The sequence below is a fragment of the Dreissena polymorpha genome, chromosome 12 (assembly GCF_020536995.1).
Source record: "Dreissena polymorpha isolate Duluth1 chromosome 12, UMN_Dpol_1.0, whole genome shotgun sequence".
NCBI lineage: Eukaryota > Metazoa > Mollusca > Bivalvia > Myida > Dreissenidae > Dreissena > Dreissena polymorpha.
The window spans coordinates 33,722,128-33,747,678 of NC_068366.1; the positions used below are offsets into that span (position 1 = coordinate 33,722,128).

Here is a 25,551-nt window from a genome sequence, read left to right on the forward strand (position 1 = left end):
CTAAGGACTTCTTCTCAAAACTATAGTAAGAATAATAGTATATACAAATACATTAAAGTGCAAGACTGAGCCCACAATTTAAGGAGAAATCTGTAACACTTCTTTGCATTAACTCCCCTGAGGAGCCTGTTCTACTAAATATTGTAAGAAAAAAGTGATGAATGCAAATTAAGAAGGACTTTTATTGCAAACCACCCACATATAAGTTGATTTTAGTAATTATTTAGTAACTATATGAATGTCCTTTCAATCTTTTATAATTATTCTTTGTTTTATGAATTGATAAAAAAAGTTAATTTGCTATGAGCTAAAAATATGGTCCGTACAGGTTAATCAAGGATGTTGCCTTCTGCTTTTATAAAAAAATTAATGTAAAGGAAGTTTCTTTTGCACAAAAATTCAGTCCAGGGGCTTACATGTCTTACCTCATCTGGGACACATAATGCATATGCATTAAGCCTGGTTTTCCCAGACCGTTGTTCAATGGCTTTGTAACCGTAATGTAAATCTACCAGTTACTTTGTAACCGTAATGTAAATCTACCAGTTACTTTTAAAATCAGATCACCATGTAAGTGTACCCAACAGACAGTAACAATTGTCAAGTTTAATTGCATACTAGGCAAAGTAGATGCAATTTTGTCAGTGTTTGTTGGTGAAGGCAGTTATAAAACGTAAATGGATGGGTTGAATGCCCTATAATTTGAAGTTAGAATAAGACATCAAATATTTTAAATTACATCTTCTATCTATTTTTATAGGCAGCTGAAAATGTTTAATATAATACATGATATGAGCTGCGCACTGAGACAACTGAGGCAAGTGTTACCCCTGATGTGCAGACTTCACAGGCTAATCTGGAACAACAACTTAAACACATGCATTAAACCTTGTTTTCTCAAAGCGAGGCTCACATTCATTCAAAATGTGTTCTTGCAGTTTTAGTTTTTTTCATCAATTTCAGCATGTTTGCTCTAGAAATTCCACTTTTCCTTTCTTATTTAAATTTGTTGATAACATTTCCTGAGTCAGCTCTCAATATAGCCTATTCCCTATTAAGCTGTCATTCAGATTGCCTAATGTGCTTTCTGCCAAGTCAAGTCTTAAAGGAACTGCGATTTTATTTGGAAGTTTTTTTATGTCTGAGGAGGAATTTTTTAAACTCAGCTCAGATATTATTAGAACAAATTTAAGAAGCGAGCTTGATGAAGATTGGACAAGAAAATAATATGATTGTTCACTTCAGTCCTTGTAGACCATGTTTGTAAACAGAAACATACAGTCCAACCCCTACTTCCCGTCAACCCTCTTCGCTGGTCGCCCCATGTAGGCGGCCGGTCTGTGCCGCGACCGTCAATAAAAACTATATAATGCACCCCTCTTAAGCGGTAACCCTGTTTCTCCGGCCAGCGGCCAGCAATTTTGCATCCCAAATGTTAAATTTCCCCCATATGAGTGGTCATGCGCGAGTAAGTCAGTCATGTACATTGGCAAAATTACACCGACGCAACAGCGACAAAATCGATATGAACTTCCAGTCTGCGGTTTAGGCTCTGGAGTACTGAAGCGTGATGTGTGATAAACATTTTGACAGCCAGTATGCAAATTGCAATTAATTAGCGGCGGATTATCGGCTTATTGGGTTAAAAGCAATATGCGACCGTTTGATCTTTTTGTTTCCGCACGTGCGAATATCACCTATTATTACTGGAAAAGAGATTCTTTATTTATAATTTATTATTTGTAGCTGTTGAATCATACTATTTCAAGCACACATTTATGACAATTATCGGCTAATTTAAAGTTAAAGAGAATAACAAAACTTTTAACCGAAATCAACTGATCTACATGTTCTCTGTGCTACAAAGTTTTTATTCAAAAATCAATACACGCACGCTTTCCATGGGTATGGCGTGACATTGTACATTGGTGCATAATTTTCGCGCGCTTTTGTCGGAACAAAGGAAATACATGAGGACTTTTTTGATGCTAGAATTTGTAAACGTCTCGTTAACATAAAACAATCGGGAGTGTGCTTCGGATTACAAATTATTATTCTCATTTGAGAATTAAACAAAACATTTATATTTGTTTTATATTTACAATGATTTCAATATTAATTTTGATAAAACCCTTTACGCGGCGCAAAAATGTTTTTAAAATATTATGCATGACAAGCACGATTACCAGGAGGATTACACCCGGTTGCTATTATCAGTCTCTTAAGTAACTGGCCACGATTTTATCGTGGTCGGAGGAGATCACTGTCGTGACCAATTTGTGCGGTAGGTATTACAAAGTTATAAAACTGCAATAAACCAATTTAATTATCGATTGATAGTTACACGGGAGTTATTCACGCATAACTGATTCACAACTGTTCCCATCTTAAGGGCATTGGGGCCATACAACGCGCATTGTGTAAACAATGAATCATAAGAATGATTCTTTTTCATTGACTTGATTCTGATAATGATGATGATGATATTGATGATGATTAGAAAGATGAATAGAATATTTTTATGTCCCCCACTATAGTAGTGGGGGCATATTGTTTTTGCCCTGTCTGTTGGTCTGTCTGTTGGTCTGTTGGTCTGTTTGCGCCAACTTTAACATTTTGCAATAACTTTTGCTTTATTGAAGATAGCAACCTCATATTTGGCATGCATGTGTATCTCATAAAGCTGCACATTTTGAGTGGTGAAAGGTCAAGGTCAAGGTCATCCTTCAAGGTCAGAGGTCATATATGTGGCCCAAATCGCTTATTTCATAAATACTTTTGCAATATCGAAGATAGCAACTTGATATTTGGCATGCATGTGCATCTCATGGAGCTGCACATTTTGAGTGGTGAAAGGTCAAGGTAAAGGTCATCCTTCAAGGTCAAAGGTCAAATATATGTGGCCCAAATCGCTTATTTTATGAATACTTTTGCAATATTGAAGATAGCAACTTGATATTTGGCATGCATGTGTATCTCATGGAGCTGCACATTTTGAGTGGTGAAAGGTCAAGGTCATCCTTCACAAGGTCAAGGTCATCCTTCAAGGTCAAACATCATTTAGGGGGACATTGTGTTTCACAAACACATCTTGTTTTGAATGAAAATGTTATTTTATAGCTGATTTTAGAAAGGAAGAAATAAAATTATTTTAAGTCTATACATTTTTTAGTACATGACTTTGGACACATATTTACCATTTTGTTAATACAAAAATTGAACAATTGGCCATGCACTCATTAACTCCAGACACCTATGACCCAACCCTCTCTTAAGAGGCCACCCCGCTTAAGCAGCCAATTTGGCTGTTTCCCTTGACTGACTGCTTAAGAGGGGTTGGACTGTTTATATAAATAGTGATGCAGTTTTCGACCTCACATTACCCAGTTTCAAACGGGGTTAAGATACATGTATCATTGGGACAAATGTTCTGAAATTTTTTCATGAAGATAAGAAAATAAATGAATGAATGAATAAATAAATAAAGGGGTCACCAGATGAATATTTACGATGCATTCTGTGCTCAGTCAAGTTTATCAAAGACTGATAATAAGATGCAGTAAGGCCACTCCAAATTGATTTGTTGGTCGCCGCTACTATTTTTTCAAAATGGAAACAAAAAAATAAATTACTGCTCGCACTCATTTTTGTGTCCTTCTGTAACCATAGCGCAAGTGTTTTTTTTAATTTGTGAAAAAAGAAAAAAGCACTCTTGCAGAAACGATTTTGACGCTGAATATGAATGCCAAATACAGTGCTTCCTAACCTTTGTAATCAATAACTGTAGTCGCTCTAAAATTCGATCAAGACGACCAGACAAATGGCTTCCTATGTCACCGTTTTAACAAATTGCGGTGAAAAGTTGCTGCAGCCAACCCTTAGAAATATAAACACATCTGCCTCGTTCTGTGACTTATTTGAATGTGTTTGTTCACGTTCGAACATGCAACTATCAGCAGATACAGTTGAAGCATGTTCATTTTGAAACAACATCGGGAAACATGAAGTAAGTTTTTTATGCATTTTCTTTATTAAATGGGCATATGGATGGTATTTCCCTATATGTAGGCAAATGTTTCCTATAACACGATTTTAAGTGAACAAAAAATAAAAATAAAATCATTAAAGGCTGGTTGTAAAAGAGTCACATGGACAATGTTTTAGAAGTATTAAAATACATGGTTGACGGAGCATGTTTTACAGCTAGGTCTGTGTATTTTAGAAACATCAAAACAGTTGTTTGTAATGTATACATTTATTTCAGAAAAATACAATACCGTACTAGCGAGTAGCCATCAATATGCCCTTTTTAAAATAAAGTATCGACAATGGATTAGATGCATGGCCTTTGTCCGAATGTCTGTCATTATCATTTTGATGATTGTCCCTCTTCAAGTGCTATTGCAACATGGTATACCTTTTCACAGCTTGCAACATGGCATACCTTTTCACAGCTTTTACTACAGAAAACTTCAAACAAATATAAGCAGCAGTAGGTAGACATGTGTCCTTCACTTCAATGATATGGTTATATTTCGTGGTCAAAGGTCATATGCAACTTACTCCTATATCGTTTAATGTCAACTTGCTGTAGCATTGTTCCGACATGAAATCATATCGGAAGCTTTGGCGGCTGCAAATTCATATAACAGCGCAGAATCTTCATGGAAGAGTTATTCAATTTTAAAATATACATTATTTTACTAATTGCATTAAAAGATGTTTAATTAAAACATACAAGTAATGCTATTCCTGATATGAAAACACTAGCTTTAAACATGTGTTCTACATTTTAAAGTTAAGTTCTGAAACTTAATTTTAGTGCATTTTTATTTAAAAAGTATTAAACTCATAGATATAGTATTGCTTGTTTGCACATAGATTCTTTTCTTTGTATAAGAATTGATTTGAATGTAAACTATAGTTGTTTAAACCTGTATCTCTTGTTAATGCAATATTTTTCTATCGAACTGTGATTTTTTTTTATTCTTCGCTCTTTGCTCGCTCGAAAATTTTCCTGTTTCCAAAAAAAAAAAAATTTCAACTTTTTTTCAAAAAAATCAGTAGACCAACAAATCAATTTGGAGTGGCCTAAACAAAACTAACAAAAAATCAATATATTTTTGTAACAAAAAATGCAACAGTACTTGTATTATTTTTTCTGCTAAAAGACAAATTTATGAAATATGATCTCAAATTATGGTCTAGATTTAAATTTCACAGGTTTGTATAGGATTCCAAAACTGCAGGTGCATTGGCATATCTTGTGAACAATATGTATACAAAAATGAAATTAACATAATATTATGCAACATCAATTCAAACTTGAGTAATTTGATTTCATTACAATTACACCAGTACTATTTTTCACGATAAAGTCTGGTCCGGGATTCAGCCTCATTCCCCATGAATGGAAAACAGTATATCCCTTTGCATGCTGGGAAATTTGTCTTCTGCTAAAATGTCGTCTGCTGAATTTCTAAAATTAGCATTTTCTTCGATTTTTTTCAAAAAATACTATCAGAATAGCAAACAGTTTGGATCCTGATGAGACGCCACGTTTTGTGGCGTCTCATCTGGATCCAAACTGTTTGCAAAGGCCTTAAAAGTTCGGTTCCCGCATTGTAAGGGATATATTTTCCCCAAATGGGACCTAAAAATTCCCAATTGAAGGTTTCCAAAAATATATACATTTTTTAATATTTCAACAGTTTGTTCATCTCCCATCGAGCAATATAAGTTCAACTTTTAAGTTTAAATAATACTGAACACACTTCTAGTCTCAATTTCAAGCATTTTTGAGCAAAATGGCAACTCACTTATTTCCCAATTTTAGTCAAAAGGCCGCAGATTCTAAAGGGACCCAGTCATATTCTCAAAATGGTGGAAAAAAACACTGTTCACACACAAATAAAGTGCGCACCCCCCCCCCCCCCCCCTCATCCCTAACCCGCCACACTAACCATAATGATCCAATGGCCTCCTTGATTAATGGATTTGGTTGATTTGTTTTTTCTTGTATTGCCTGATGATATTGACAAAAAATGTTTATTAACAAGTCTAAACAATAACTTTTTATACATTGTGTTACAAATTTTATTAATTAAGAAGATATAATAAGATGTAAAACAAGACATATATATTTCTTATATGCATTTACTTATAATACTATTTATGAATTATTTACACATTTTGTGATAAAAACTGTTTTCTTGTTATTCTATTTCTTATTCTATATTTCATGTATTATTATGATAATAGTAAAATTTCAAAGCATGATGTCACTTGAGTTCTGTGGGGCTTTGACGAAAATAGATTTAATTGATTTGATCAAAATAAAGGAAAAGCAACATTTTTTTTTACAAAGATGTAAAATTAATACAATAAAACCTTATTTGACAATAAAGGGGAAAATGTGCTAGCGCATCCGTCAATATCCGTGATATGTGTTCAAATCTGTCTTTGTTAAAGTTAAAGTACATTCTTGACGGGAAAGCATGTTATGTTAATCCTGATTTGCGTCGTTTTAACTGCTTTGTACTTTACCTTTTCCTTGCCATAATGTTCTGTACAATATGTTAATTTTGTTATTCCCGACATGCTTATTCCCGGCTTGCGACATTGAACAATTTTAAATGTGGTCTTTGTCAGCAAAAATATGTTATTTTTCTTCTTCCTATAAAATCATTAAAACTTTGAAGTCTTGATTAAATGATTTAGTTTCCGCCATGTATAAATATTCTTTGTGAGTTAATTGTTTTAACAACATGAATTCTGTATTCAAACACTCTCATACTGATGATTGTTACACCTTGTTTCAGTCATTTAAAAGTTTGTTGAAGCCTCATCAACATCAGAGACTGGGAGCATAGCAGAAGGGAATTTAAAGCATTTTCACATAGCAGGAGGGCTTAAAGCATTTTTACATAGCAGGAGGGCTTAAAGCATTTTCACATAGCAGGAGGGCTTAAAGCATTTTCACATAGCAGGAGGGTGTTAAAGCATTTTCACATAGCAGGAGTGTCAGTTTATGAATTTCACATTGCAGGAGGGCATTTAAGCATTTTCACATAGCAGGAGGGCTTAAAGCATTTTCACATAGCAGGAGGGCTTCAAGCATTTTCAAATAGCAGGAGGGTGTTAAAGCATTTTCACATAGCAGGAGGGCTTAAAGAATTTTCACATAGGAGGAAGACTTAAGCATTTTCACATAGCAGGAGGGCTTAAAGCATTTTCACATAGCAGGAGGGCTTAAAGCATATTCACATAGCAGGTCGTTTTAATCAATAATATCTAGTCATACTGAAAAAATAATTTAAAGGGTTCTGTAACAGATTTATATTTTTCTTGAATACTTTGTCTAGTCAATGTTTTATTGAATGTCAGAATATGTTTAACATGATATTAAAAGGGTAAAATAAAACACAATAGTAAAATTTTGATAATGTATTTCTTTTATTCTTTATGATTTTACATACATACATACATATAGGCGTTATGCATGTATACCAACAAATTCGTGAACATTTCATTACTTTTATATAAGTCCAACACAAAAAATGAAAAATAAAAAATAAAACCAACCCACCCGCCCCAATTTTCCCCAAATTTTGGATGAGAATCTAGTTAATTATTTTCTATTGCCTAACGGGTATACCATTTGCTTTTGATTGCCAAATGACTTTCCAGGTCAAACATTTGGGGTCAGTATTGTTCAGGAAATGTGATATTTTATCATTTAATCTGGACCTTTTATAGAAATAACAGTGAGTCTTAAATATTTCATAAATAATTACAAATTATCAATTTAACAAAACTGCAGCTTGTGATGTACAAATTAGGTTAAAAAAATAATGTTTAATAATATCTATCTATCATAGTTTAACACTTTCCCACCCAGAAGCAAATTAAGTGAAAATGGCTATGTGCAAACAGCATAAAACCAGAACAGCCTGCGAGTAACTTGCAGTCTGTTCAGGTTTTATGCTGTATGCTGCTCATCAGTATCTTAGAGTTGGAAATGAAGCCTTTAAAACATGAATCTAGTAAGAAAGGTCTATAATAAAAAGTAACTTTTTAAGGGCCTACAAATGCATCAAAATACGTATCTAAGTAGAAAAGGGATAATATTAGATATTTACCCATGGTCAGTAGAATACCGGTAGATGCGCAGGCATCACAAGCATGAGGCAAAAATGATCTGGTTCCATATGCATCTACTCCTGACTATGGGTATTCCACAAGAAATTACTGAAAAATTGTGTTTCTTTAGAGATAATAAATTACAATAATTATACTTATATACACTCCACCCTGCTAGCTTCAAAGTTTATTCAAACTGTCATCTTTCAAACATAACAAACAATACAAAAACTGAAATAAAAATTAAGCCAATGATATCATATTAATTGTTAAATATATCTGTACATTTTGTGGGTATTGTAATTATAAATGTTAATATATAGATGTGTTTATTATGCATTTTAATTATGCAGAACTATTTGCAACACATTTGGGTCGTCACATAGTTTTGGAGAAAAACCCATATTTTATCTATCTATTAATATATTCAAGTCTATAGGTTCTTGATATCTGTAAATAATCATATAAGAATTAATACAAACAAAAAAATATATGCAAGAAGTGCAAAAAATCATGCTTTTAATGTAAAATTGTCTGGCTCGTTAAAACAGATATAACTGCAACTTTGGTATTCTTCATCCCAGCTTTTATGATTTTGTTATGTCCACAAAAAATGAGCAACAGAGTATCAAAGTATGAGGAAGTTTTGAGTATGTTTGGAATGTGATATTGCCATGTGTTTATATATGATACGCTAAAGGCAAATTTTTAATTGGTTATATATGAGAAACCCTCATACAAATTGTACAATAAAATACGTTTTTGTAACATCCTAGACTACTACATTTGTTATGAAAAGAACAATTTTTAATTGATTTGGATCTGTGTTTGATTATGAGCCGTGAAATATTTTCCAATCCATCAGCGTAACCGTGCACTCTGTCAATAATAAAATCACAAATGAGTTTAAACAAATATTTTTGTTGGTGCATTTAACTGCATATTTAAACTTGTAAAAAGGCTCAACAATTCCTGAACAGTTGAATTTATAAAACCTTTTCTTCATAAGTGTCATTTGATAGATCCAAACCTACAAACATTTCATATCCTGGACCTTTTAAATCTGTATGTTTTTTGTGATATCATTTTCAACCAGTATGCTATACATATTCAAATTTAGCAGAAAACCCCCCACAACAATTCAAATAAGGATCAGGTGTTTATGGTTGTATGTTTACAAATATTAAAAAAACAGCATCTTTTCACATTATTGTGGTATCCACAATTTTGAGTTGTGGTTGTTCCTTCGTTTTTGTCAAACGATATTGAAGAAAGATGATCAGTTGTATTATGTCTGATGGTTCTGTGAAGTAACTGAAGACAGATCGGATACGTGCTGATGGTCATGTGGAGAATTTGATTTCTTGCTTCATGACAATATTTAATTTATCTGATTCTTGTGGCACAATCGGTTAACCAGAGCATTTAAATTCAATACTCGGGGCAAAGGATCAGGTTTAGAAAAAATTAAAGAGGAAATTGCTGTTTGCGTTTGTGTGTGTGTGTGTGTAACCGTGCATTTGGAATGTAAAGATACGAAGGAAGCAGGACCGTTAGTCATTCATTGATGAATTATTGTTTAATTAGGGATTTAACATGTACGAAGACGCATGATTTATTACCACTGATTGCCGTAAGGTGTGCATAACTGTTAATTTGTTTAATTAATGTTGTGGTGTTACTCAGGTGAAACAGTTCTGTTTGGTTTATAAAAAAAATCTTAAATATATCTATTAGATTAATTTATAAGATGTAATATATTAATGAAATAAAATTATAGTTTAGTTTAACAAATAGTTTTAAATAATTTTTTTTTTAATGTCTGTTTGAAAAGGTGGAGTCAAAATTGTTGATAACAGATTTTAGGATATTAAGCAAAATTTAGAAATTATACAAAATCATCACAAACATTTACTGATTGAGGAGTGCATAAACTTATTGAATGTAAAGTGGTAACATGTCAGTGAACGTGAAAATTCTGACACATGAAGATCATAAAAGTATGAACAAGGCGTGATCTGTCCTTAAATGGGTGACGCTGTCAAGCTGATTGAAAATAAAATGTTCAAGTAGTATGAGGATGCGTGTGTACATTAAATATAATGTGATATATACACTTGATAGGCCACATAGTGTAGATTAAATGTTGCAGAGCTAAAATAGCTGTCGTTGACAGCATTGGGGTTCAATCAGGCAGTTATTAATTTTGTGACACAGGAAAGTAATTCGAAAAAGTTTTCTGCGGTAATATTTGGAGACAAGTGGTTCTTTTCAAATTTCATAAAATTAAAATTTCATTTGTAATAATTACTTTTAGTTGCATGTGAAATGTGACATTGCAATGAAATTAAATGTTGAAAATATTGCATATTGATTTGCTTGTGAAATATGACATTTGTGCTCAAAAGAAATGTTAATAATATTTAATATTGTTTACAGATAGTTTACACTTGAAAAGAATAAATAGTAAAAAAATGCATGTACTACATATTAAAATGTGTTAGTCACAAATTATTGTACATCAAACAGTGACTAATCATGGCTTATTATGGATATTCAAGTTTAATTGGAGTAAAGCAGAACATAGTTGTTTCAAAGTCACCAGAAGTGTTTTTTTGTTTTTTTTTGCAAGCATCAACACTGTGCTACATTATGTGTAAATTTTGAAGAAAGCAATTTTTACTGTGCAAATTTGTAAAAAGTCATTGCAATGCAACGCAAGCTGCAAAGAACGTTCAGTCGCAGTAAGACATATTCTCTGCAATCTGATAGAAAAGAGAAAACAAAAGCTCTGACAAAAAGTTATAGCGTAAGTAGAGTTTATTTAAGTTAGCCAGTTTCACAGTTTAACTTGAAAATCTCTGTAGGAAAGATAAACCATATACATGTACTTAAATAAAACTTTGATGCACAATATCATATAAAGGGATATGAAGGGAAACAGTAAATATCAGACAGCTTTGTATTGTTAGCTCTACTGGCCATAGGCCAGAAGAGCTTATGGGATGGCATGGTGTCCGTCTGTCTGTCTGTGTGATTGTGTGTGTGTGTGTGTGTGTTAGACTTTTTCTTGTTTATCCGATAAAGTCCACATTTTTCATCCAATTCTTTTCAAACTTGTTCAGTGTGTTGATATTAATGAGGACTCGAACCCTATTGATAATGGGTTATATCAGAGTAAAAAGTCCAGAATTATCTCCCCTTAAATTTGAGAAAATTGTTAAATAAGGCTTGTTTACGCAATAAAGTCCACAGTTTTCATCCAATCATTTCCCAACTTGCACAGTGTCTTTATCTGAATGAGGAGTCAAACCCTATTGGAAATGAGCAATATCGGAGTTATAAGTCCAGAATTATCTTCCCTTGAATTTGAGAAAAAAATGAAAATCTTTTAACTTTTGCAATATTGAAGATAGCAACTTCATATTTGGCATGCATGTGTATCTCATGGAGCTGCACATTTTGAGTGGTGAAAGGTAAAGGTCATCCTTTAAGGTCAAAGGTCAAAAAAATGAAAATCTTTGATATTTTGCCATAACTTTTGCAATATTGAAGATAGCAACTTCGTATTTGGCATGCATGTGTATCTTATCGAGCTGCACATTTTTAGTGGTAAAAGGTCAAGGTCACCCTTTAAGGTCAAAGGTAAAAAAAACCCAAATCAAAGCGGCGCAGAAGTGGAAATAGTGTTTCAGACAAACACATTTCTTGTTTGTTTACATATAAAGTTCTATCCTTTTGAAACTTCAACGGATGTTTTATATCATCAAGGGCCAGAACCCCATTGAGAGTGAAGAAAATTTGTCCAACTTATTGTTGAAAAGGAGCCATTTGAAGTTTAAATTTTACGTTTGTTCTTGTTTATTCGATGAATTTCCCATTTTGGGTCTGTTTGTTTAATACAATCAAGGGCCCTATTGATTACAGCCAGTAGAGCGATTCAGGCCCTCATGGGCCTCTTTGTTTTCAATTTAGGATGATTACTTTGCCTATGATTGAATTATGATCATTATAATCGTAGGAACCATGATCTTGCTTTGAATGAATGGTCTTACAACTTCAAATTGATTCTCAATGGTAAAAATATGTGATATTTAACAATCCAAAACTGAAATGAGAACTCTCAATACATGTTGCATTTTCATGATGCTCATAATTATCACAGAAGATATGAATAATGTATATTTATCTTTAATGCATGTTACAGAAAATCATACATCGGTTAATTGTGACAAACCTTGATCCGTCTTTGATGAGTTTACAATCACAACATACAATCAATTAAGGCTGATTAGAATTACAAATTTTCGGATGCACCGCGGCTGTCAGCAACACAATAGATGATTGATAATTGTATTCATTAAAAGCACTGGATGATATATATTCTAATAAGAAAGTAATAATCTATATTCGCTTTAAATCCTAAACAAGGTTTTTAATAAAAAAAAAAAATATATAGAAACCATTGCAAATAAGAGCATGAGAAATAACTCCATCTTACCTATTTTGACTTATTAGATGTTGTCTGATTATACTCTCTTGAAGGTTATTTGATCTATCGTAATTATTCTAAGTTTACGGACACTTAAAAAATATAATAACAGTTTGTGTCAGAAAATTAAGATAGAAAAACTATTTATAATATATAGGTGTCCACAAGTTTATGGACACAAAAATAAGTGTTTTAAAATTGTTAATTAAACTTACCAAATCTTAAAAGTCATTAATTATGGATGGAAACCTGTATGTGCGAAAATTAAGAGATACAAAAAAAATAATCGTTGTTTGCTAACAACAGGTCAATCCTAAGATTTGGAGTGTCTGAAAGTTTATAGTAATTACTGTAGTTGAAGATACATATTTCTATGTAGTAATTGACCAATTATTGACCTAGTTAATGTCCTATATTCCTATGTAATTTGACCTGGTTAATAATATCATAATTTCTCTGAACTTTCACCTAGTTGATGATATCAATCTCTCTGTACTTTGACCTAGTTGATGGAATATATCTCTGTGTAATTTGATCTTGTTGATGCTATCTATCTCTCTGTATTGTTATCTAGTTGATATTTTTCTCTGTACTTTTACCTTATGTTGATGATGTTTATCCCTTATAATGTACATCGACCTAGTTGATGATATCTATTTTTGAACCAGGCGAGACTTTGTTTTAATTGACTTCAACTAAGGCCTAAAACAAATAATGTTGCGGTTGTGGTAACATGGCCAAAATTTCTAGGAAGGGTAGGTCGATTTGTTTTGTTTTTTATTTTATTTTTTTATTTTCTCCAGACTGTTTTTAAAAGTCATTTTATGCTGATGGTTTTCACATAAAACCTCTATGTACACCATAGAAAAGTGTTCCCATTATTGTGTAGTGATGTTTGTATATTTATCATTTTAACAACTCTTTTTTTCCAGCCAGGTGATATTCAACCTATGATAAAAACCAACAGAACAACCACCACGATTCCGGTTTATGCCCAAAAACTAAGTTTAATACGGGTGTATGAACGCAATGAATGCAACTTGCTTAAACAGTATATCAATGTTATTAAATCACGTAATTGAAAGTTAAAAAAAAAATCACTGTTTTACCCCACCCACTCACGATCGCATGAAACTTACCCAGTGCTGGGGGGGGGGGGGGGGGATATGGGCTGCACCCTCCATACGTTAGTTCTATTACATTTGTAGAGTGAATGCAGTTATTTGGTGCGATATGACTCTTCAAGAAAAAAACAGCAATGACGTCGTTGATAACGACATTTGAAAAAAGTGTTTTATCCTTTCCCGCATAGATACGCATAATTCCGTCTCGATCGATTCCGTATCAACCATACTTTCTATCTATTACTGCATATACTTACTGCTTTTCCCGTCGCTACTCATTACCCGATAATCCCGTATATTCCAGTTATATAGCAAATTCTGGTAAATACGATAAAAGTGCTCAAGAATTTCAAGAAACACAAACATTCCCCATTCACTAAAGTATCAAATAAATTTTGGCATTTGTTACTATATAAAGATGTGAAGAGATAACGTCCAATCGGGGCGGATTTTTTCCACTGAACACGCGTAAATGGCCTGACGTGATGATCATTTTTTATACAACACAAAATTCATCCACACTTTCCATGCGATGTTCTACATGTCTGCATAATTTTTGCGCACTTTTTATTTATACAAATGATAAGGCACTGTTTATTTGACACTAGAATTTGTTTATGTCGCGTTAGCATTAAAATTCGGAAGAGTGTTTCAGATTACAAATTGAATAATGCTCATTTGAGAATCAGACGAAACATTTACAGTTATGCGTAATTAATTCAACGATAATTTGTTAAAGAGCATTACGTGTCGAATAAATGTTTTGACCATATTATGCATGAAATGCACAATATCCACGAGGATTTCACCCGGTTGCCATTATCTGTCTTCTAAGTAAGTGGACGAGATTTCATCGTGGAGGTGTACACTCTAGGGACTGATGAGTGTGTTAGATAGCCAAAGCCAACAAACTGCCATGAAATCACACACTTATGAAAATTACGTCACTCGTCATCTGCATGATTTTACTGCAGGTACAGGTATGACTGCTTACAAGTGATATCGCTCATTTAAAGCGTGTGCTCTCATTGACCAATAACAACGAATATCCGCCTTAAGGCGGGCTTTTGGTGGGTAAAGAGATACATGACGTAATTGACAGAGGATCATAAAGCGGCTCTCACAATTTTCGGCTAAGTCGATATCGCTTTGATATTTATCCTACCAGAAAACGGTAAAAAAAGTTTAGGGTCGGCAGGGTCAATAAAAACTTTAGGGTCGGCGCATTTTCCTAGGTAGGGTCAGATGACCGGAACCACAACATTAATTTTTTTAAGCCTAAGTGTAAAGTCTTTGTTCATATGTTGTCTAACCAAGTTTGTAATGTTTTTCAGTTGGGTGATGCAGTAGAACACTGGGACACCACCAGCACTAAAATTGGTAAGTGATAATAACAAATTGTATCAGCAGGGATTCAAATCCCATTCTGGGACGATGAGGCTTAATGCGTTTATGTAAAGTGTCGTCTCAGATCAGCCTGTGCAGTCTTTCACTACAACAGGACTTTATCATGCCCCCATTTCGAAGAAAAGGGGGTATATAGTTTTCGCACTGTCCGTCAGTCACACTTTGTGTCCGCTCTCTAATTCAAATAGTTTTCATCCAATCTTTACCAAACTTGGTCAGAAGTTGTATCCAGACAGTATCTAGGTCAAGTTCGAATATGGGTCATGCCGGGTCAAAAACTAGGTCACGGGGTCACTTAGTGCATTTCAAGGATTTAGCATGGTGTCCGCTCTCTAATTGAAGTAGTTTTCATCTGATCTTTACTAAACTTGGTCAGAAGTTGAATCAAGACAATATCTAGGTCAAGTTCGAATATGGGTCATGCCGGGTCAAAAACTAGGTCACTGGGTCACTTAGTGCATTTCAAGGATTTAGCATGGTGTCCACTCTCTAATTGAAGTAGTTTTCATCTGATCTTTACTAAACTTGGTAAGAAGTTGTTACTATAATCAAGACAATATCTAGGTCAAGTTCGATTATGGGTCATGCCGGGTCAAAAACTAGGTCACAGGGTCACTTAGTGCATTTCAAGGATTAAGCATGTTGTCCGCTCTCTAGTTTATGTGGCTTTCTGATTTATTTTGATATTCTAAGACATTTTTATGCCCCCGAAGGAGGGCATATAGTGATCGGACTGTCCGTTCGTCTGTCCGTCCGTCTGTCCATCACACTTTGCGTTTAGATTTCGAAAAATGCTCATAACTTCGATGTCGCTTCAGATAGCAATTTCATATTTGGCATGCATGTGTAAATGGACAAGGCCTTTCCATACGCACACAAATTTTGACCCCTGTGACCTTGACCTTGAACTTAGGGTCCGCGTTTAGGTTCGAAATCTGCGTTTAGGATTTGAAAAAAGCTAATAACTTCTACCAAGCGTTTACACAGTTATACTTTTATGTAGTGACAAAGTTACTGTTGGGGGCATCTGTGTCCTGTGGACACATTTCTTGTTAGTTATATTTTTAAACTCAACTTAAGACAAAAGTCTTACAATACTGTTATTGGTACAGAATTAAATGGTGATAACAATTTGAAAAAATAGTACTCCTGCCTTAGAAAAATCCTAAAAATAGAAGTTTTTATCGATACTAAGTCATCAATCAAAATTGGAAAAATAATAAAGTGTTTGTAATGCTTTACATCAATAATTTAGCAAAAATTTGTTTTACCGACATGGCGTTTAAACCAAAATCAAAAGACTGCATGATGCCGTGGTAACGCATTATTTTTTGCATATTATTTTTACTTCATTTTTATAACATTTAAGTTGCGTTAGGAAATTCATTAAATGACATTTTTCAAAAATACAAAAAACAATCATTACTTATGGTAAAGTGGTGTGTAATTAACTTGAACCATAGAGTACTCATATAGATTATTTGATTTTACACAACTTTATTGATGTTTTCCGAGTGTGAAAATCATTCCATGAATATACAGTAAATTTAATTGCGCTGAAAGTGTAATATAAACTTACTTGGTAAAAGAATTGTCATTTAATAGTTGTTCATGTGAAATAAAACTGCTCACATGACTCATTTCACCACTTCACGCTTGATTGTTCAAAGTATTCACCAATAATTGGACCAACCAACTTGTTACGGTTACGGTTTTTATTCAGGTCCCTTTGACATGTTTGAGAGTTGACACACTTCTGGCATTCTGTGCTTCTATTGTTGATTCCTTAGGAAAACAGTCTGTCCTCAAGAGCTCTTACTTTTGAAGGTGTCTATTTGCATCTGAAGTGCTTCAATGTTATAGAGTATTTCATTTTCAGCTGTTAGATCCAGTATTGAATAGCAAATGTGTACATATAAAGAAAACTGTAAAGTGACCGTTTCATTTAAATATTTGGCTCGTCTGTTCAAAATGAGTGTTTTATTATTATAATAAAACGTTTACATATTACTTAAGATTTAAAACTAACAGCTGGTGCATAATTGGGCATTTGCATAGGCATATAAATAATAGTCATACCATTTAGTGTTTTTTTTTAATGAAAAGTATGGTACACAAGTAAAAAACAATATAATCATACACAGCCAGGGATAAAAAAAATTGATAATAATAAAAAAATGAAATCTATAAGGTTCAAGAAAAACTATTTTTCCAGGTGCTAGCAAAACTTATGTAACTTTTCTTTTTATGGAAATAACTTACACATAGAACAAGTTGTTTTCATTTAAAACCAGACTATTGGTGATGCAAGAGATGGTGTAACACAGCCTTGTTCTGAGAAAACTGGCCTTAATGCATGTGCATAGAAGGTCATCCCAGATTAGCCTGTGCGATGTGCGCAGGCAAATCAGGGTTGACACTTTCCGCTTTAATGGATTTTTTTTAATGTCTCTTTAAAACAAAAATCCAGTGAAGGCAGAAAGTGTTTTCCCTGATTAGCCTGTGCAGGCTGTACACGCTAATCTGTGATGACACTTAAAGCACATGCTTAGAGCGAAGTTTTCCCAGAATGTATCCCTTAGGTTTAACACTTGTTTACTCTCAATAGCATCTCAAAATACTCTTCATCTTGAAGCTGTGTCTGTTTCATTTGCCAATTTGTCAGTAAAAACCTGTCAAAAGTTAACCATGATCACAATAACTGCATTGTGATACCTATCATCACACCATGGGTCATCAGTCATCTTAACTGATGGACAATTGACCAGGCAGATTTCGGCCATCACAGGTCAGAAGGGTAACAGGGCAGATGTGATGTTACTAAACCTTTAATGCAGTGCTTAGTGAACTGTGAAGTATTGAATTTTAATATGATCCACAGGAGAAAATTCAATTTCACATTTTAACAGGCATGGATGTATTATGAAGTGGGATGTTTCTCTCGGGTGCTTATATTAAATAGACATGCAAACAATGGAAGAGGCTAAAAGTGAAACAAATAATTAATAAATTATGTGTGTTTGCGATTATATAATCTATTTAACTTAAGATATAAAATAATTTTTAAGTGTGTGCAGTAAAGTGAACATTGGAACCAACGGAACTAATTTTCAATATTGTTTGATAGCCAGTAATAATAAAAGACATAGTATTTTCACATTTGTATTTATTGGTTATAGATATAGCAAGTTGAATAGTAATTGGGGTTATAGATAGGAAGTTGAATAGTAATTGGTTAGTGTACATTATGTATGAGTGGATATATCGAAAATATGATGTAAGTAAATATATTCATTTACATGGTATGTTTATTTTTAATTCTTAAGTATATTTAAATAAAGGTTCAGTAAATGTACAGATACATTTTTAAACATATTGTTATTAGTAAACCTATTAATGTGACTTGTATATAATAAGGCAATAAAGATCTTAATCTGTCTAAAAACTGTCAAATGCCCTGATACAGTTTCTGATGTTTGGTGATGAAATTAACCAATTTTATCACACAGAGTAACAATTTGTAAAGTATTTATTACATATTAAATTTTTAACACTGCAAAAAGCAAACTTCCTTGTTGATGTATTATGCAAGTTCTGCCTCAATCTGCTGTAAAAGTTTGACATTAATAAAAAGGTAACGTTTGTTGTTATGGGTATATTATTGATTTTAATTTAAGTCTGATTACAGAATTTATATACAGTCAATTTTGTAATAAGAGACCACAAAAGGGAGTAACCAAAAGTGGTCTCTTAATGAATTATAAGTTTAAAAAAAACTAAGCTCTTAAGTAATTTCATTGTCAGTTTCAAATTCATAGACCAATTCTGTGACACAACTGTCTTGTTTAACATTTATATTATATAAAATAATCCAGAAATTAGTGTAGTTAAAGATATTATTACCTTGAAACTTTATAACTAGTTATAATCCAACAACACACTGTTGCCGTATTTGACGATAAATGTGTTTTAAGAATTTCGTAAACACAAATGTACGCCTTTTTTTTTTAATGTACAGGAAGTTGGTATATCGGAACTACTCGCTCTGTCACGGATTAAGCCGAGACAAATGTATTCATTGCTGAAAAGCTTATGCTGAGTAATTACGATTGCAAATAATTGGTATTGAGCATGAGTAAACCACGTTTTCAATATCAGCGCATTTCAGGTATTGCACTTAACTGTTAACTTCACCTTCGTTCTCAGTAAATGATTCAAAAGGCAGAGCTATGCACGTGCTATTACGTGATTGGATTAGCATGTTTCGTTTGACAAAGGAAGCCAATTTTATCGGCGAGAAAGTGTCGTTTTATGGCTTTTTGACAGGTAGCGACTTTCCTTTGATTACGTCAAACTGACGATAAATAGGCGATCAAATTCGTCCTTAAACGATCAACAGATTTTCGAATTTTACCACCGCGTGGTCGCTAAATCCAATATTTGGACATCAAAATACTGGAAAATCAGCGGTCACATTCGCGTAAGACAGAAGTTGCTTAATACAATATCAAAATTAGAGTGATAAGCGCTTGGGGGGAATTCAAAGTGGTCTCATAAGTCAAAGGTTGCTAATAATTCAGGTGGTCGCATCCACAAGATTGACTGTATTAATCTATGATGACAAGTGATCAAAAATCAATAATATGTCAAAAACCAACACATTTTCTATTTATTTATTGCTCTTTCCACCATTTGATGGTTAATTTACATTTTTAAGAGTTTAACTGGAGCATTTCCTTGGAATAAGGATGTCAAGATGTCAAAAAAAAAAGAGTGTCTTTTCAAAGAAAAAAAAAGTGAAAATAATTGATGATTTTCACTGCAATTTTTTACTCTTTGAAATATAAATTAAATAATCACTTTTTAATCTGACTTATAATAATCTTTAAAACAACCAAAAGCATTACGGTAATATAAAAACTAGCAACACGCCTTTAAGTTGTTTAACAACATCGATGTTCAAATTAAGTTTGCATCCATTTATCCAAATATCTGGTAAATTAATCTAGAGTTTTCTTTCATTATGTTACTGAGTCTGTGCAGTTCAAATCATACAATAAAACATTCTTTAATTGTGAATTATAATTATTGATTAATTCTTAAACTAATTTTTTTTATTTTGATCAAGTTTGCATAGCTATTTGTGCATTAAGATAAAAAATAAAGGGGTCTAACATTTAGTTTATCCAGTGTAAAATGGCATTTCAGAAATTACTTTTAAGAGAGAGGTCAGTTGTCATTCACCAGCAGCTATATACATATTTCCCACCATTATTTCAAGTTTTGCTATTATTGGTTCCTTTAATAGCCAGAAGTGCATTTGATTGTTATGTTGATCAATTGACATTAACATGAAGAATGAAAAGTTGATAAATATTTGCTTTTCACATCTACTTGCTGGAATGGGTAACCAGCCACTACCAGTGAAACTTTCACACTTTTCGGGATCCTGCGATAACTTTAAAGGGGCCTTTTCACAGAATTTGGCATTTTTTAACTAATTCATCAAATGCTTTATATCGATAAATGTAAACATTGGATCGTAAAAGCTCCAGTAAAAAATCAAGAATAAAATTAAAAAAAGGAAAAGAACATTGCCCGGACCAGGTTTCGAACCAGTGACCCCTGGAGTCCTGCCAGAGTCCTGAAGTAAAAACGCTTTAACCTACTGAGCTATTCCGCCGATTACACTGGTTGATGTATGTTTTACCTTATATAAGCAATCTTCGTAGTTTCACAAAATTTAACGACAAAAACAGAACTCTCCAAATTATTCAATCGTTTCGCGTTGCAACGCTTTATAATTTTTAGGTTTTCAAATCGTCAAAAGATGCATAAAATGGCTATATTAGACCATGGTAAATGTTCAGTATTACTATTTCCTCACAAATATCATAACTAAAACGAAAATTTGCGAATCTGAAACAACTTTTTTCAATTTTGTCAATTTACCAAAGCGTGAAAAGATCCCTTTAAAAGTTCTTCATATTTTTTTATGAAACTTGAAACATGGATAGATGGCAATATGGTGATTATGAGCGTCATTTAATTTTTTCCCACGTGAAGAATTCTGGTTGCTATGGCAACAAAAAAATAATTAAATTGACAATGGTGGAGTTTCTTGTTACCTTCTATATATCATTTAACCAGACTGGCTACTTTGCAGGTATGGTTGAGTCACGCCATGGGAAATAGGGGGTTAATGTACGCAAAGTGTCATCCCAGATTAGCCTGTACAATCAGGGATATTACTTTCCGCTTTTATGGAATTTTATTGGGCAAGGCTCATGTCATTTTACCAGCAGTCATGAGTTGGTATTAGTCTCTGAGATCTTCATCATGCCCATGCATTCCCCCCCCCCTCTTGATAAAACTTCATTATGAACTAACTAAAGACTTAACACTAGTTTTAGCCCATTTGATACAGAAATATTTGCAACATTAATTAAAATATGGTCACGCCTTGAAGTATAAATCCCTTTAGACAGTAACCTTATAGTTAATATTAAGGTTTTCAGCATTGTCATTATTCCTAATTAAGATTAAAGAGATGTACAAGCTATTTACATAGTTAAGCATAGTTCAACACCTTGATGACATTTATGGTATTAAATTCGTGTGAAAATCTAAATCTATTATCAGTAAGGTGAGAGTTAAACATCCTTAAATGGTGTTACAGTTAAATTAATTGACATATGTTTGTGAGAACATACACACAGTTTAATTCGCACCTTACTGTTACACTTCTCGATAACTTTAATTATAGATACATACTCAGATTATTTTACCTTCCTGGCAATTTTTTTAGTATTTTGCCCTAAATTGAGATTATGTAATGACAGTTTGATGTCAATATTTTGTAGTATTACCTTAATGTTTTTGTTAAAAGCTAGTGTAATGAGTGTGTTTTTAGCTCACCTGTCACAAAATGACATGGTGAGCTTATGTGACTGTGTGATGTCCGGCGTCCGTTGTGCGTGCGTGTGTCCGTCAATAATTTGTTTGTGTAGACAGTAGAGGTCACAGTTTTCATCCAATCTTTATGAAATTTAGTCAGAATGTTTATCTTGATAAAATCTGGGTTGGGATTTTAATTGGGTCATCTGGGGTCAAAAACTAGGTCACAAGGTCAAATAATAGAAAAACTTTGTGTAGACAATAGAGGTCACAGTTTTCATCCAATCTTTATGAAATTTGGTTAGAATGTTGATGAAATCTGGGTTAGGATTGTATTTAGGTCATCTGGCATCAAAAACCAGGTCACTAGGTCAAATAATAGAAAAACCTTGTGTAGACAATAGAGGTCACAGTTTTCATCCTATCTTTATGAATTTTGGTCAGAATATTTACCTTGATGAAGTCTGGGTTGGGATTGTATTTGGGTCATCTGGGGTCAAAAACTAGGTCACTAGGTAAAAAAATCGAAAAACCTAGTGTAGACAATAGAGGTCACAGTTTTCATCCAATCTTTATGAAATTTCGTCAGAATGTTTATCTTGATGAAATCTGGGTTGGGATTGTATTTGGGTCATCTGGGGTCAAAAACTAGGTCACTAGGTCAAATAATAGAAAAACCTTGTGTTGACAATAGAGGTCACAGTTTTCATCCAATCTTAATGAAATTTGGTCAGAATGTTTATCTTTATGAAATCTTGGTTGGGATTGTATTTGGGTCATCTGGGGTCAAAAACTAGGTCACTAGGTCAAATAATAGAAAAACCTTGTGTAGACAACAGAGCTCACAGTTTTCATCCAATCTTTATGAAATTTGGTCAGAATGTTTATCTTGATGAAATCTGGGTTGGGATTGTATTTGAGTCATCTGGGATGAAAAACTAGGTCACTTGGTCAAATAATAGAAAAACCTTGTGTCGACAATAGAGGTCACAGTTTTCATCCAATCTTTATAAAATTTGGTCAGAATGTTTATCTTGATAAAATCTGGGTTGGGCTTGTATTTGGGTCATCTGGGGTCAAAAACTAGGTCAATAGGTCAAATAATCAAAACACCTTGTGTAGACAATAGAGGTTACAGTTTTCATCCAATCTTTATGAAATTTGGTCAGAATGTTTATCTTGATAAAATCTGGGTTGGGCTTGTATTTGGGTCATCTGGGGTCAAAAACTAGGTCAATAGGTCAAATAATCAAAAAACCTTGTGTAGACAATAGAGGTTACAGTTTTCATCCAATCTTTATGAAATTTGGTCAGAATGTTTATCTTGATGAAATTTGGGATTGTATTGTATTTTGGTCATCTGGAGTCAAAAACTAGGGCACTAGGTCAAATAATAGAAAAACCTTGTGACGACAATATAGGCATAGTTTTCATCTGACCTTCATGAAATATGGTCAGAATGTTTATCTTGATAATATCTCATTTTGGATCGTATATGGGTCATTTGGGGTCAATAATTAGGTCACCAGGCAAATTCTAGTAAAACCTTGTGTAGATGAAACAGGTCACAGTTTTCATCACGTCTTAATGAAATTTTGTCAGAATGTATTAATTAATGAAATCTGGTTTGGGATTGTATATGGGCCTGATAGAATTTAATTTGATGTAGCAAGGTTAGTCAGGTGAGCTATTCAGGGCCATCATGGCCCTCTTGTTTAGGTTTGTGTTACGAAAACTGTAAAATTACAGCATTATAGCATACTATTGAATCAGGTGTTTTAATTGGAAACTTTTTAAATTGGATAGCAATAGCTATCCAAAAACAAATTAAGTTCCCAAGTGCCTTAAAGGCTTCAAAATGTTTATGGAGGACATTGAAGCTTTCTGCTTCATCACAAAGAGAAACAAAACAGTCTCAAATTTGCCCAATTTTGCTTTCAGGGACCCATTCTAATAGCATAATGTATTTGGATGTATAATATACCAATTCCTAGTGAGCATATTTGTTTGCAAGTTTAACTTTTAATTCGTACAGTATATGTTCGAGCTCAGAGTTATAGGTTTTTATGCCCCTGGTAGGGTGGCATATAGCAGGTGAACTGTCTGTCAATCAGTATGTCAGTCAGTATGTCAATCTGTCCGTCCGAAAAAAACTTTAACAATGGCCATAACTTTTTCACTATTGAATATAGCAACTTGATATTTGGCATGCATGTGTATCTCATGGAGCTGAACATTTTGAGTGGTGAAAGGTCAAGGTCATCCTTCAAGGTCAAATGTCAAATATATGGCGTCTGTCCATCCGAAAACTTTAACATTAGCCCTAATTTTTTCAATATTGAAGATAGCAACTTGATATTTGGCATGCATGTGCATCTCGCAGAGTTGCACATTTCGAGTGGTGAAAGGTGAAGGTCAAGGTCATCCTTCAAGGTCAAATGTCTAATATATGGTGTCTGTCCGTCTGTCCAAAAACTTGAACATTGGCCATAACTTTTTCACTATTGAAGATAGCAACTTGATATTTGGCATGCATGTGCATCTCATGGAGCTGAACATTTTGAGTGGTGAAAGGTCAAGGTCAAGGTCATCCTTCAAGGTCAAATGTCAAATATATGGCGTCTGTCCATCCGAAAACTTAAACATTGGCCCATACTTTTTCAGTATTGAAGATAGCAACTTGATATTTGGCATGCATGTGCATCTCACCGAGCTGCACATTTTGAGTGGTGAAATGTGAAGGTCAAGGTCATTCTTCAAGGTCAAATGTCTTAATATATGGTGTCTGTCCATCTGTCCAAAAACTTTAATATTGGCCATAACGTTTTCACTATTGAAGATAGCAACTTGATATTTGGCATACATGTGTATTTCATGGAGCTTAACATTTTGAGTGGTGAAAGGTGAAGGTCAAGTTCATCCTTCAAGGTTAAATGTCAAATATATTGCGTCTGTCCGTCCGAAAACTTTAACATTGGCCATACCTTTTTCAATATTGAAGATAGCAACTTGATATTTGGCATGCATGTGTATCTTATGAAGCTTCACATTTTGAGTGGTGGAAGTTCAAGGTCAAGATCATCCTTCAAGGTCAAAGGTCCGAAAATTTGTTCCAAGAGGCATTCTCATAAAGCTGCACATTTTGAGTGGTGGAAGTTTAAGGTCAAAGGAAAAAAATAATAATTTCAAAGCGGCGTTCTCATGAAGCTGCACATTTTGAGTGGTGGAAGGTCAAGGTCATCCTTCAAGATTAAAGGTAAAAAAAAAAAGTTCAAAGCAGCACAATAGGGGGCATTCATTGTGTTTCTGATGAACACATCTCTTGTTTTCCTTAAAATGCTTTCTTTAATAGAGAATATTGGGTTGTGAATCCAGATGTTTTAATAATGTTTTTGTTAATAATTATTCCTTTTAATTGCAAAATTCTGTTGTAAGGGTTTTACCCATTTATTTTTATACCCCCACAAACGAAGTTTAGGAGTGAACTTG

General features: G+C 33.5%; 1 protein-coding gene across 3 annotated transcripts in view; it reads left to right on the forward strand.

Moving 5' to 3' along the window:
* The window catches only part of LOC127853683 (uncharacterized), a 171,132-nt gene that overhangs the window by 33,244 nt on the left and 112,337 nt on the right, over positions 1 to 25,551 (forward strand). For 2 of the 3 annotated variants that reach the window (XM_052388397.1, XM_052388396.1), the window contains exon 5: positions 15,093 to 15,138. In XM_052388397.1, the coding sequence (XP_052244357.1) occupies positions 15,093 to 15,138 (46 nt within the window). Of the gene's footprint in view, positions 1 to 10,837; positions 10,952 to 15,092; positions 15,139 to 25,551 lie in introns of those variants that run through there. The other variant, XM_052388398.1, reaches the window with a different exon arrangement.